The sequence below is a fragment of the Urocitellus parryii genome, chromosome 5 (genome assembly GCF_045843805.1).
Source record: "Urocitellus parryii isolate mUroPar1 chromosome 5, mUroPar1.hap1, whole genome shotgun sequence".
Taxonomy (NCBI): Eukaryota; Metazoa; Chordata; class Mammalia; order Rodentia; family Sciuridae; genus Urocitellus; species Urocitellus parryii.
This window is the reverse complement of record NC_135535.1, coordinates 154993945-155009210: the sequence shown is the minus strand read 5'-3', so window position 1 is coordinate 155009210 and position 15266 is coordinate 154993945. Positions and strand designations below refer to the sequence as shown.

Here is a 15266-nt window from a genome sequence, read left to right as displayed (position 1 = left end):
TTATTTTTGGGGGGGATATTGTGAATGGAGTAGTTTTCCTCATTTCCATTTCAGAGGATTTGTCGCTGATATACAGGAATGCCTTTGATTTATGCGTGTTGATCTTATATCCGGCCACTTTGCTGAATTCATTTATTAGCTCTAATAGCTTCTTTGTAGACCCTTTTGGGTCTGCTAGGTATAGAATCATATCATCTGCAAATAGTGATAATTTAAGTTCTTCTTTTCCTATTTTTATGCCTTTAATTTCTTTCGTCTGTCTAATTGCTCTGGCCAGTGTTTCGAGGACTATGTTGAACAGAAGTGGTGAGAGAGGGCATCCCTGTCTTGTACCAGATCTTAGAGGGAATGCCTTCAATTTTTCTCCATTCAGAATGATGCTGGCCTGTGGCTTATCATAGATTGCTTTTACAATGTTGAGGTATGATCCTGTTATCCCTAATTTTTCTAGAGTTTTGAACATAAAGGGATGCTGTACTTTGTCGAATGCTTTTTCTGCATCTATTGAGATGATCATATGGTTTTTTTTTTTAAGTCTATTGATGTGGTGAATAACATTTATTGATTTCCTTATATTGAACCAGCCTTGCATCCCAGGGATGAATCCTACTTGATCATGGTGTATAATTTTTTTGATATGTATTTGAATCCGATTCGCCAGAATTTTATTGAGGATTTTTGTGTCAAGGTTCATTAGAGATATTGGTCTGTAGTTTTTTTTCTTTGAAGTGTCTTTGTCTGGTTTAGGAATCAGGGTGATGTTGGCCTCGTAGAATGAATTTGGAAGTTCTCCCTCTTTTTCTATTTCCTGAAATACCTTGAAAAGTATTGGTGTTAGTTCCTCTTTAAAGGTTTTGTAAAACTCTGCTGTATACGCATCCGGTCCTGGGCTTTTCTTAGTTGGTAGTCTTTTGATGGTTTCTTCTATTTCCTCTATTGTTATTGGTCTGTTTAGGTTGTCAATATCCTCCTGACTCAATCTGGGCAGATCATATGACTTAAGGAATTTATCTATGCCTTCACTATCTTCTATTTTATTGGAGTATAAGGATTCAAAATAAATTCTGATTATCTTCTGTATTTCTGAAGTGTCTGTTGTGATATTGCCTTTTTCATCCCGTATGCTAGTAATTTGGGTTCTCTCTCTTCTTCTCTTCGTTAGCATGGCTAAGGGTCTGTCGATTTTATTTATTTTTTCAAAGAACCAGCTTTTAGTTTTGTCAATTTTTTCAATTGTTTCTTTTGTTTCAATTTCATTAATTTCAGCTCTGATTTTAATTATTTCTTGCCTTCTACTTCTTTTGCTGTTGTTTTGCTCTTCTTTTTCTAGGATTTTGAGATGAAGTATGAGATCATTTATTTGTTGGTTTTTTCTTTTTTTGAGGAATGAACTCCAAGCAATGAATTTTCCTCTTAGAACTGCTTTCAATGTGTCCCATAGATTCCGATATGTTGTGTCTGTGTTTTCATTTAACTCCAGGAAGTTTTTAATTTCCTCCTTAATGTCTTCTAAAACCCATTGATCACTCAGCAACCTATTATTCATTCTCCAAGTGATGCTTGATTTTTCCTTCCTTCTTTTATCATTGATTTTCAGTTTCATTCCATTATGATCAGATAAGATGCATGGTATTATCTCTACCCCTTTATGTTGTCTAAGAGTTGCCCTGTGACATAATATATGGTCTATTTTTGAGAAGGTTCCATGTGCTGCTGAGAAAAAAGTGTAACTACTTGATGTTGGGTGGTATAGTCTATATATGTCAATTAAGTCTAGGTTGTTAATTGTGTTATTGAGTTCTATAGTTTCCTTATTTAACTTTTGTTTGGAAGATCTGTCCAGTGGTGAGAGAGGTGTGTTGAAGTCTCCCATGATTATTGTATGGTGGTCTATTAGACTCTTGAACTTGAGAAGAGTTTGCTTGATGAACACAGCTGCACCATTATTTGGGGCATATATATTTATGATTGTTATGTCTTGTTGGTGTATGGTTCCCTTGAGAAGTATGAAGTGTCCTTCTTTGTCCCTTTTGATTAACTTTGGCTTGAAATCTATTTTATTAGATATGAGTATGGACACTCCTGCTTGTTTCCGCAGTCCATATGAGTGGTATGATTTTTCCCAGCCTTTCACCTTCAGTCTATGAATATCTTTTCCTATCAGATGCGTCTCCTGTAGACAGCATATTGTTGGGTCTTGTTTTGTGATCCATTCTACTAGCCTGTGTCTCTTAATTGGTGAGTTTAAGCCATTAACATTTAGGGTTATTATTGAGATATGATTTGTTCTTCTATCCATATTTGTTTATTGATGTTACTAACCCTGATTTGTTATCCTCTTTGACTACTTTCCCCCCTTTACTGTCCTATCTCCCATTGTTGGTTTTCAATGTTATTTTCCATTTCCTCTTCCTGTAATGTTTTGCCAAGGATTTTTTGAAGAGATAGTTTTCTAGCTGCGAATTCTTTTAACTTTTGTTTATCATGGAAGGTTTTAATTTCATCTTCTAATCTGAAGCTTAATTTCGCTGGATACACGATTCTTGGTTGGAACCCATTTTCTTTCAGTGTTTGAAATATGTTATTCCAGGATCTTCTAGCTTTCAGAGTCTGTGTTGGGAGATCAGCTGTTATCCTGATTGGTTTACCCCTAAATGTAATCTGCTTTCTTTCTCTTGCAGCTTTTAAAATTCTCTCCTTATTCTGTATGTTGGACATTTTCATTATAATGTGTCTAGGTGTGGATCTCTTATGATTTTGCACATTCGGCGTCCTGTAGGCTTCTAGGATTTGGGAATCTGTCTCATTCTTCAAGTCTGGGAAGTTTTCTCATATTATTTCACTGAATAGACTTTTTATTCCTTTGGTTTGGAGCTCTGTGCCTTCCTGTATCCCAATGACTCTTAAATTTGGTCTTTTGATATTGTCCCATAATTCTTGGATGTTCTGCTCATGGTTTCTTAGCAGACTTGCTGAGCTGTCTATGTTCTTTTCCAGTTGAAATACTTTGTCTTCATTGTCTGATGTTCTCTCTTCTAAGTGATCTACTCTGCTGGTAGTATTCTCAATTGAGTTTTTAAGTTGGTTTATTGTTTCCTGCATTTCTAGAATTTCTATTTGTTTGTTTTTTATTACCTCTATCTCCTTGTGAAATTGATCTTTTACTTCCTGGATTTGTTTGTCAATGTGATCTTTCATTGTCTGATTTTGCTGTCTCATGTCTTCCTTGAGACTCCAGATCATCTGAAGCATATAAATCCTGATCTCTTTATCTGACATTCCATCTGTTGCAGCTATTACCTCTTCTAAAGTTGAGTTGACCTGCATTGCTTGTGGTCCTTTCTTTCCTTGTCTTTTCATACTGCTCGCGTTTCTTTCTGCTTGGTGCAACTGTTGTGTTTTTGAAATTTACCCCCTATTTATTTATGTTGCTCTTGTATAGTTGGGAAGTCTCCCTTGCAGGGCGGGTATTGGCTGTGCTCCTCCTCTAATTATGGTGGTCTGTCTACCCCGCTGATCGGTCGCAGGTCTGCCCCCGCTGCGGGCACGGGTGGTGGCTTTGCTCTGCCCCCACTCCAATTGTGGTAAAGTAACTACCACGCCCTGGGGTCGTTGGTCCTGATCTGGATGTGGGTGGCGGCTCTGCTGGGCCCCCACTCCAATTGGTTTGACGAGTCTACCGCGCTGGCAGACCTCTAGGCCGGTGGGTCGCAGTTCTGCACAGCCCCCACTCCCAATGGGGGTACCTGACTACCTCTCCAACGGGTCGCTGAGCCCCCTCCGGACCCGGACGGCGACCCTGCTCCACCCCCACTCCAATCAGTGTGACGCGACTGCCTCGGTGTTACGTGTCCACCACGCTGGCAAGCTATCTGGCCTGTCTTGCCAGTTGGCGGCAGGTCTGCCTGCCCTGCTTGCTCGGATGTCAGCTCTGCACAGCCTCTACTCCAAATGAGGTTACTTGGCTACCACGCCGCGGAATCGCTGGTCCTATTCTAGGCGTGGGCGGCTGCTCTCTTCAGCCCCAGCTGCGTTTGGGGTGTCATGGTACCACGCCGGCGGGTCACTTGGCCTGCTCTGGGCGCAGGTGAAAGCTCCACTCTGCCCCTACAGCACCCCCCCGAACCCTGATTGAGAAGCAGTCACTGCCAGTTCCCTAGCCTTGGGCCAAAGCAGCTTAGGTAGCCGGAACCCCGCCTCTTCGATCCCGATACACTCTCCACTGGGAGCTGGCTCCAGGGAGCGACCCCCACGGGTTCCCAAGCCCCAGGCCAAAACTGTTCCGGGAGTCAGAACCCAGTCGCCCCAAGCTCAGCGCACGCTCCACTTGGAGCTGGCCTCCACCGGCAGTCTCCGCAGTTTCCTCAGACCTGGGCCAGGTTAGCCCCGGGACCAGAATCCAGCTGCTCAGTGCCCGGTGCATGCCTTGCCCAGCACGCGCCTCTAGGAGTATTCTCCACAAGAACCCCCGCCCCAAGCCTGAGCAAGAAATCTGTCTGCTAGACGCAGGCAAATACCAGCCTGATATCACCTGTTCCGTAGTTGAATGGGCTGAGATCAGTAGAACACGGGGATGATTACATCATCTCTCTGAAATGGCGGCTGCTGTCCTCCACTGTGGTCCGACCGGTGTCTGGAACCAAACTGGGCCGCTTCTCTCCTCTGTTTCAAAGCCGGAACTCAGCACTAAGGGCTCTGATGTACCACTGGCGGGAGCCCCCCCCCCCGGATCCGTATCGCTGTTCCCCCACTCTGGCACCCTGCCGCTCCCCGGCACGCGCCACAGACTCCAGCCTCCAGGCGATTGCCTGTCAGGCTATGCGACCCTCCGTGCGGGGAAATGGAGCTCTCAGAGCCGAACTTCTCACGATGGAAATCTGTCCACTAGATTCTGGAGCACCTCAATTTCACTGGAACTTCCCAAAGATATCCTTCAGCCGTTTTGCATCGTCTTTCTCCCACTTAGTGACGCGGCGCCCTGGGGTGATGCACTCCCTTCGCCGCCATCTTCCTATTCTCTGGAAATATTTCTTAAGGTTTCCTTTTTGGATGTCTCTTCTCGGTATATCTTCCTGAATAGAATTCCATCCACATCATTGGCTTGAGTACCTACAGTATGAAGACTCCCAATGGCTGGTCTCTGGTGCAGATATTCCTTTTATGTCCTAGTTACAAATATAAAGAAGAGGATAAAGGGGAAGATGGTCATGGAAAACTGTCCCGCCTCTGAGAAATTTCTGCTACTTTTCTCTTAATATCTGAAACTATGCAACATACTTCCTGGCTTCAGCTCTAGTTTATGACCTCTTAACTGAGTTCCTTGATGGACAAAAACCACATTATTCATTCACTTAAGTTCTCCTTTCCTTATAACCTCTTAGCAATCTGTACTCTGTCCTAATAAGTGCTCAGTAAATATTAATTTGTTGCCATAAATGATTTGCCTTTTTGCATGCTAAACAGACTCTTTGGGGATATTCATAAAGCTTTTGTGAGGCTGATAGGCAGAAAATTTCACAAATTTTCTGAGTGATTTCTACCATCTTGAACAAAGGTATTTATTTCACTGAAATGTATAATTATTATGGATTTATTATGTTATAACTATTATAGGAAGATAGTACTTCTTAAAAATGCAGCTCTCTCATTCAGCTACTTGAAAATCTACTACTGGTCATTCTCACGTACTCTAAAATTAGGCTGCTATTGGCTTAAAAAGTACCCTAAAATATAATTTTAACAGAAGGCAAATTATAATTTTTCTATCTGATACTTATTTATCTCTTTGTTTTATTGTATAGAGCTTATTAAACTAAATGAGTGGGTTGATTCAAAAACCTTTGAGCCCATTCATAGTCATTGACATTGTTACTGAAACATTTTAGCATATTGTGATAAAGTCTCAATAGCATATAAATACAATGAATTAATTTTCCAATGTGGTTTTAAATCTCAGAAAATATCTGCTGAGTAATTATCTGATTGTCATTTATATGCTTACATGTAATCTAATTTAAAAGTACTAATTGTAGCAGAATGTTATGGTTTAATAATTTAAGGTATGAGGGCAAAAACAATTAATGCAAATGGAGAAAATTGGACATCAAACTCATTTATTATTCTCCTTGCTCTATTAATCTGTTATCATCTGGCACAATTGGTGATCTAACTTGGTTTAATTACCATGAAGTCTACAATTTAGCTAATTAAAATTTATCACCCATTTCTCCAATAAGATTGAAAACATTTTGTAATTTTGTAATTATGAAAATACAAGATATACAAAGATATTTGTACACATGTATAAACATTCCAATAATGCAATTTCTTTGAGGAAAAAGTAGAACATTACTCCTTATAATCTGATTCATGGGCTAAATAGAGTTTAAGAAACATTAGTGATTTCTGAGAGCAAGGGAATTATTGCTGTATGATTTTTTTTTCACCAGATACATTGTTTGTCTGACTTTTGTAGGGGATATTCAAATATGGTGTTGAATATTGTGATTTTAGGAATTGTTTAAAAATATATGAAATGAATTTTGTAACCACTGAGATTAAAGATTAGGAAATAGCATGAACCTTTTCTGAAAAAAAAAAAACTCTTGAATTTTTAATTTCTCCTCAGCTCCGCAAGGCTATTATAGATCATGTGTCAGACTCTTTCTTGGATACAACAGTCCCACTTTTGGTTCTCATTGAAGCTGCTAAGAATGGCCGGGAAAAGGAAATAAAAGAATATGCTGCAATATTTCATGAACACACCAGCAGGCTTATAGAGGTAAGCATGCTAGAACTGTAACCGCTTTAAATCCAGGAGAATGAGACTCCCATTCCCCATTTACAGTTGAATTGTACCCAGATAAAAACTTGACAATGTATTACAAACGTAGCAGGGTTGTGGCTCGGAGATGTGATGGTGTTTATGTCAAATAGCATAAACCATCCCCCACTGGCTTGGAACAGGAGCGATTTATTGAGAAAGAGCTATGAAACTGCACCCACTGTTGTTTTATTTTTTTAATGTATATTTTGTCTGAGCTACATAAAAGAACTAGCTGAATACAGACACTTAGTTTTATCCTTGTAGATATTTTCTTTCCATTCTAACTTAAAAGTATCAAATACTTTTCCTTGGACTGTTTTATTGTTTCTCTACCACCTTTTTATGGTTGTATTACTCTTTCGGTTTTTAAAAACATTTTCAACTAAGTACATAACTAAAACCAAGATTGTGGGATATATTAGGGTTGGATTAATGAATAATTAAGTAGGGATAGTAGGTCAGACAAGAGATGATTAAACTATAATTCCCTTTTCTTAAAAACTGGAGACAAGGGAGTAACCCATGATTTTGGAAGACGGATGGTGTATTGCTAAAGGAGCCATGAAGTCCTTAGAGAGTCCCAGGAGACAGACCGTGGAACCTATTGTATTGTAGTCATCAATAACAGCTACAACATAAGAGAGAGTGCATGGAAGAAATTCTAACACAAGTAAGATGACAGTACTCACAAGGCCAGGAATCAGTGGCGGGAAAGGGGAGATATGATTTACCAGATTCATATATCAGAGCTGATGTTCAGTTATCACTCACCAGTATGGCTAGTGTCAGTTCTGATTGCCAATACCCATGCCATACTGCTCACTAAATATCTTGCCTGCCTTACCTTCCTCAAACTCTGTAGGGAACTTGTAGTGATGTGTATTTTATGACCTAAATTGCTTGTAAAACTTGTAGTGGGGAGGGGAGAGAACCACCTGCATTGGCATCACATCATTTGATACAACTTTCCTCGCGTCTTTAATTCATTGGTAAGGTGGTTTCCAATGTAGCTAGTATTTGTACTATAAACTCTCTTTTTACACTCCTATCTCCACAAATGGAAAATGAAAGAAGTAGATGAATGTACGGTCGCTAACCCCATTTCAGCCTTAAAACTATGCCACTTGTAACTTTGAAATCTCCTTTCAATTTCCTAGGAACTCTATGAGACAGGGCAAGTGTTTCAATTCCATTTTTTTTTTTTTAAGGAAGTAAAGGTACCAACCCCAAACCTAATTTTTGTTGGACTGAACTTTCAGATTTATAATTTTAGTTAATTGATTCAGTAGTTTATTGTTCATCTAGTTTTATTTATTCCTTTACATAGTCATTCCTCAAATATTCATTAATATACCTACTAGATAATGTTCAAAGTAAAAGCATGGAACAATAGGAACAGGTTGTGAAAGATAACATATGTAGCACAAATGTACCAGAGTCCCTGATGGTTGTAAAAGTTTCATATAAAAATGCATTCTCCAAAAAGAAGCAGCACAAAATTATGAAATTAGAAAAAAAACTTTTCGTGAAACACTTTGAAAGTAAAATTTGGTTTCTGATGATGAAATTGCATCCTTATTCCTATTTCTGTGTAGTCTTTCTGTGAAACATAAATCTCATTAAGCCCCCATTGAAAAGAGGTGCCTTGGTTGGAGATTTTATATTCTTAAAAAATCCTAAAGAGATTTCTTGCATTTCATTTAAGCTAGTTTCTCCAAATCAGTTTACCTAAGAAACACTTTCTTTCATGACTTATTACTAAATGACTGCTTTGAAGAATACTTGGAAATATGACTTTGTTTTCAACCATAATGATGGTTTATATTATGTAGATAGAGCTCTAAAATTTTGTTTTAAATATTTAAGAATTTTGAATGCTCTTTAATTTGAATATGGAAAGAGTAAAAGCTTTAGAATTATGAGCTACTTGGAGTCTGAGCTGGGTCTTACTTTAATCTGTATGCTCTCTTAACAGATTATAAAGAAATGATGCTAGATTTGAAGTAATATTCAAGTTCAGATCTCATTCTGATTTTATTGAAAGGAGGTTTGGTCTAAGTTACTTTCAGTTTCAGTGAGTTTATGTTATGTAAAAATAAAAAAAAAAGATCCTCAATTGTAGTGGTTTATAATAGCTATTTGTTATTATCTCTCAATGATTTGTGGATTGACTGGGCAGAGCTGGATAATTCTTGTTTAGGGTTTCTCGAGTGATTACTCTTATATATTGGCTGGGGATGCCAAAGATTTACGTAGGTTGAACATCCAAGATGGCACATTCACATTACTCAAATTGCATGTTGACTGTAAGCTGAGGGAAGAGAGGTATGGTTTTTGACTAGAGCAATACATATCTTTCCCATGTGGCATCTGCTTTTCTTAGTGTTGGGTTCTATGATGATGTGTTAGAATAACACTTCAGAAACAGGAAATAGAGGCTGCTATTCTCTGAAGTCTTAGGTTTGGAAATTGCAGAAAAGTTACTTTCATTGTATCTCTTGGTCACAGCAATAATAGAGCCTACCCAGACACAAGGGGTGAGTATTGGTGAGATTTCACTCTCAACGAAGGGAACATCTAAATACTAATGGCCACCTTTAAACTACTGTACTTCTTTTCCCAGGGCTTACTTTGTTTAACCTATATAATGAAGTTTCAACAAAATAACATCTGAGGTTACTCCAAAATTGTTATTTCAATTGAGAGACTTCTGGTTTTCTGGGAGATATAGAAGCAGGAGGAAATAAAAATGGTTTTTAAGTATATTGAATGTAAGCCAGGATATATAAAATTATACACACACACACACACACACACACACACACACACACATATACATACATACACAGAATAAGAATAAGAAAAAAAGAGTACTGCACTTACCTCTCAGGAAAATGCTTTTTTGGAAAGAACTTGCCTTATGAGAGCAATAGAGAAAATCAACATTAATTTACCATAGATATTGAGACAGAAGTTTTTGTGGCAGAGTCCTGGGAAATAGCAGTGCTTAAATTTATCAGATTCAGAGGACATTTTAAGTTCTCCTTGTATTGATTATTTATCAATCCCCTACTCCCATCCCTATGAACTCTCTATACGGATATGCACATATACCCATCTTATTCCCAAGGTGAATTTTTAACACAAAAGGGAAGAAAGTCTTGGATTCTAAATGACTTGTCGTGATAAAGTCATGTCACTTCAATTATGTTTCTCATGAACAATTTAAAATCAGAGAACTTGTTGAAATAAGATGTAAATGGGGGAAAAGTCCATTCTTAAAGAATTCCTTTTGGATCTTTGAAGAAAAACTCTATAGTGTTGAGGTAACTCATTAAGTAATGGTTAACCTGTGACTTTTACAAAAAGATAATAGAAGTGAAACTTTTATTAAACACAATGCAAAAAAAGGAGGTTTTAAGAAATTCTGTGGGAATAATAAGAAAAGGAAGTGGATTTGGGAAAATAGGGGAAATAAATAGAAATGGGGAGCAGAATGGCTGATAAATTGCACGTATGTATTTTCTGGTGAAATCATGTTTAAGGTCTCCTGCTATCTTATCATGTAGTTGGGTATCTTATCATGTAGTTGGGTATATTAAGGTATTAGGGTAAAATGTTGGTTAGAAAACCCCAGATACTGCCAATAACTGGAAAATCTAGATGTTTGTTACTAATTTTATCTTAGTTTTGCTGAACTGGAGTATTGTGAAAATCTTTTCCTCCTTTGAGCATTCTTAAAACAAATTTGTTTTTGGATCCATAGACTCATAGTGGGAATCGTAACCAGGAGTCAAGAGTGACATTTTAAAGACTATCTTAACATAGTGATTAGCAATTAATGATAGATAAGGTTATTGAATTATGGTCTTAAGTACTTTGATTTCACTCTGATAGTGACTAAGAGCATCATTAACTCTATTGGCTTCCAATAATAGGGTCTATTAAACAATTAAAAATATGAAATTTGTCTTAAAAATAAAAATATCTGTAATTCTAAAGAATAAGGAGTTTTTATTTTATTACTTTTGGTCTCCTTTAATAGCAAAGACTATACAGTTAGTACTTAATAAGTTCCTACTGAAAGAAGGAAAATGTTATAACACCAACTCAGTTCTCTTTCTCTCTAATGAGTTGATTTGGGGATTCTAATAGTTGGACTTGAGATATATGACTGAGCCCAGTTATTAAGCAGAGGGCTTTCTTGCTTTGCAGCTCATGAGTACTTTAAAATAATTCTTCACAGTGATATTAGTAAATGCCATTACCATTAATTTTTCAAAGCAGATACTGTACATCCTGCTCCAGATCTCCTTCAGAAGGAGTTTGTAACAATGCAGTAACATCTTTAAATCACTTGGCCCCCTCAGAGATGCAACTTCTAACTTTAGTTTGATGTTTTAACTATTACTCAGAAGAATGACATAACTAATTCAATATACATTATTTATTACAATGCCTATTATGTAATATTTCTCCAAAATCAAATTTTTAAAATTTCATTGTTATTTGGTTATATTACAGTTTGTTCTTTGCAACTCAATTCATGCTGAACACTACAATTGCTACCAACTAAAACAGTGAGATTCCTGGTTTACCCCATGGATTTTACCATATTAGTTATAATTAAATATGATGGGAGGGGAGGGGAGGAGAGGGGATGTGGGGATAGCAAAGATAGTAGAATGAAATAGACATTATTATTTTATGTATGTGTGACTACATGACCAATATGATTCTGCAATATGTACACTCAGAAAAATAAGAAATGATATCCCATCTATGTATGATATATCATAGTGCATAAATGTATTTTACTGTCATGTGTAACTAATTAAAACAGATTCGAAAATTAATTTAAAAAAAAAAGAAGTATGTAGTGACCAAGGCAATATGGGGTGAAGGCCTGAATTCGGAGAGTAGAAGAATTACTAAGAGAAAAACTAAAGATTATAGAAAAATATTTGGAGAATAAAATATTTAACTGAGATTTGCTAGGATATTAGACGTCACTGAAATCACTTAGCAGCCATGCTAAGCATCTTATATTATCCCTACCATTCATTCCTCAAATCAAAGAGAAATAACTCCACAATATAAATCTTAGAGGTGGAGCATAAAGAAGAGTGATCATAGTTTTGTTTTTCATTCCAAATAGGAGAGTAAGTTGGTATACTTGGTATACGTGCTAATGTTTCTTCATTATTAAGAGGATTAAAATAAGTACCGTATCCTCTGTTCTGTCTGCTTAAGTAAATTTATTGTTTAACAATAATTGTTCAAATTTATTTCAGAACTCAATTTATTATTAAGATGCAATAATATGGTTCTTTTCCTATGCTATATGACAACCTGCTTTTCTATTTAAATTTCATAAAATCAGCATTATTTTTATAAGAAATTGGTCATGCATAAGTGGGTTAGTAGAGAGAATGTCATAATTTAATCAACTGCCAAGAAAGAATACCTGGTTCTTTTTATTTCAACAATTTCTATTCTGGAAAAAAAAATACTCCTTTATACCTTTGGCTCATTACTATGAAACTGCCATGCAAAAATAGATATCATCATAAAAAACTAGGGACAATGCAGAAGAGTCTTAAGAAATAAGCGTCTTGTTTCCAACAGAATCCTGGTTGGAGATTGGGTTGGCTAATCAAGCTCTATATGCAAATATGGTTGCTGGTCATCCTAGAAGGCACATCCTGGAAAGTTGGCTCCTTCCCTTGACATGTCCAACTGTAAAAGTAGACTGAATCTCACTATTGTGTACATCCACAAGAGATTAATTAATTAACAAATAATAATGGTGATGGGTAAATGGTAGAAGGATCAGTAGAGGGAAGGGGAAGGAGAGGTACTGGGGTCTGAATTAGAAAAAGATCTATTCCATGCTTGTATAATTATGTCAAAGTGGATTCTACTGTTATATAAGTAAAACACACACACACACACACACACACACACACACACTAAAAACAACAAAAAAAGTAGACATGCCAGAGAAATGACATGTAAATGAGAGATTTGTTTCTTTTTATGTGGATATGAGGGCATTTCTGGGTATCTTTCCTAACTGGAAGACTGAAGTTCAACTCAACAATTAGAAAGAAAGAAAGAAAGAAAGAAAGAAAGAAAGAAAGAAAGAAAGAAAGAAAGAAAGAAAGAAAGAAAGAAAGAAAGAAAGAAGGAAGGAAGGAAGGAAGGAAGGAAGGAAGGAAGGAAGGAAGGAAGGAAGGAAGGAAGGAAAAGAAAAAGAAAAAGACAGTGTTAATGATCTAGGTCTGAAAATATTCTATGAACTAGGAATATCTCTCTATGTGAAAACCAGGTTCATCAGTGCTTTGACTTACTCATCAAAAATTCATCTATCTTGATGCACCTTATTTTAGTACATTTCATGGGAACCTTTCATCAAAAATGAAAAAGTGGGTGGACATTTAATTATAATACTTTCCTCCAACTTACAAAGCTGATTGTTCCAACTTGCAAAATGGTGAACCAGATTTAGCAAAGCCCTGGTGCCAAGAGAGAAATCTTTAGAGGGGGCTATGGCTATTTGTTCATCTGTTATCAAATAATGGCACATTTGATTGTAAATAAAAACAGCTTTTAGAGTCTCATTTTATTCTTCCTCCTTCTCGCCATTGGATAAAAAAAGAAAAGATAATCCATACCTACACTTGTACACAAACCAACAACTGTGCTCAGTGGGCATCTTGGCAACTCTCCTCTTCTCATGGGGGAAGGAATGTTGTACCTAAGTCAGGAATGTTTTGCTTATAACAGAGCCCACAGGTATGACTGCCACTCTGGGTTGTAAACTGTTCAGCATCTTGATATCCTTTCACATAAAAAGATATGGCTGAACAAGACCCTTATAAGCCTGACTTGAATACATGGAGAGTTCTCCATATTTGAGAGATTTCTTTATCATTTTTTCCACTTATGATTTTTGGAATATACGAAAAGTCTAGCGATTCAATTATAGATAAGTCAGAGACTTTCTACAATAATATTCAAATGAAATGTTAGTGTTTTGGAATTCAGAGGAGGGAGAAACTGTATAAGATTAGAATAGTTTGGGAATTCAACCTGAAGCAGGCAATATTTACTTGAAGCTTGAAGACTAAGCATGAGCTGGCTTTGGAAAATAGAATTCCAAGTGGAGGTAACTGCAGATGAATAAAGGCACAGTGCTCATTCCTGCGTTCCAGGAATACAATAGAAATGAAATCTAGATAGCTAAGTTGGCAGGAACACAAGATGGAATCAGACAGTTGATGAACAGCCTTGAGTATTTGGTTGCCAGGGTGAAGAGGTTCGAATTCATCTTGTAAAACTGGATTCAGGAAAGAACTTGGAGAGCATCAATAGCTTCTCACCAGAGAAGCATCTAAAGGGAAATCACATTTTAAGAGAGTCTGCACATGGACATTTTTGCATCTGGATATGAAAATTTCCAACCCCAATGATCGATTCTAACCTCACAAACATAGATGGACATTTACAAAGAACTGCATTTTAAAATCCAAATTATTACCATACATCAAGAAAGAAGAACAACATTTTTTTAATAATGAAATTGAAACAGAAATGCAATTGCCCCAGGACTTAATGTCTTTTAGATCAGTGATGACCAAAAGAAATGAAAGGCAATTACACAGAGTATTAAAGTTTCTAGTAGCTACCCTAAAAATTAGGAACAAGTTAAAATAATTTTAATATATTTCAATAAAATACACCCCAAATATTATCATTTAAACCTTGAATCATATAAAGGCTATCAATTAGGTATTTTATCTTTTTTTGCTAAGACTTAGAAATCTAAGTTATACTCTATATTGATAGCCCATTTTAATCTTGACCAGTTATATTTTAAGTGCTCAATAGCCACATGAACAGTGTATTAGATAGTATAGATCTAAATACATGATGAACAAATTAAGGGTAAGAGCATCTTCATTCATTCATTTGATAAATATACTTTCAGGGCCTATTATGTGCCATATACTTTCAGGGCCTATTATGTGCCATATACTCCAGATAATGTCTGGAGCCTTTGCTTTTGTTTCTCTAGCCTGACATATAGTAGAACATCATTCAGTAAGTGTTGAATTAATGAATAAACAAATAAATTGAAAATCCATTACTCCTACAGAAAATCTTAAAGATGGTGAACAGCATAGTTTATTGAGCAAAATATAAAATATGGAAACAAGCTTAGATTTGAATCCTAGCCATCTGTTCTTGGAGAAGTAACTTAATATCTCTTATATGTGTCCTGTAAAGGAGACACGCTACTGTAACATGAAGAAAATAGTGGAATCCAACGGGATAATACAATAAAGCACCAAATGCTATATGGACATCATGTGAACTTTGTTCAGCAAACATTAATTTTCTTCCCTTCCTCTGTTTAATATTTTTATTTTTCAAA

The 15266-nt window shown here is 36.6% G+C and overlaps 1 protein-coding gene across 1 annotated transcript in view; it reads left to right on the top strand.

The window, feature by feature from the left end:
- Positions 1-15266, top strand: part of Ctnna3 (catenin alpha 3) — a 1674700-nt gene that overhangs the window by 874384 nt on the left and 785050 nt on the right. The window contains exon 9 of the mRNA XM_026394645.2: positions 6629-6781. Coding sequence (XP_026250430.2) covers positions 6629-6781 — 153 coding nt within the window. The remainder of the gene's footprint in view (positions 1-6628; positions 6782-15266) is intronic.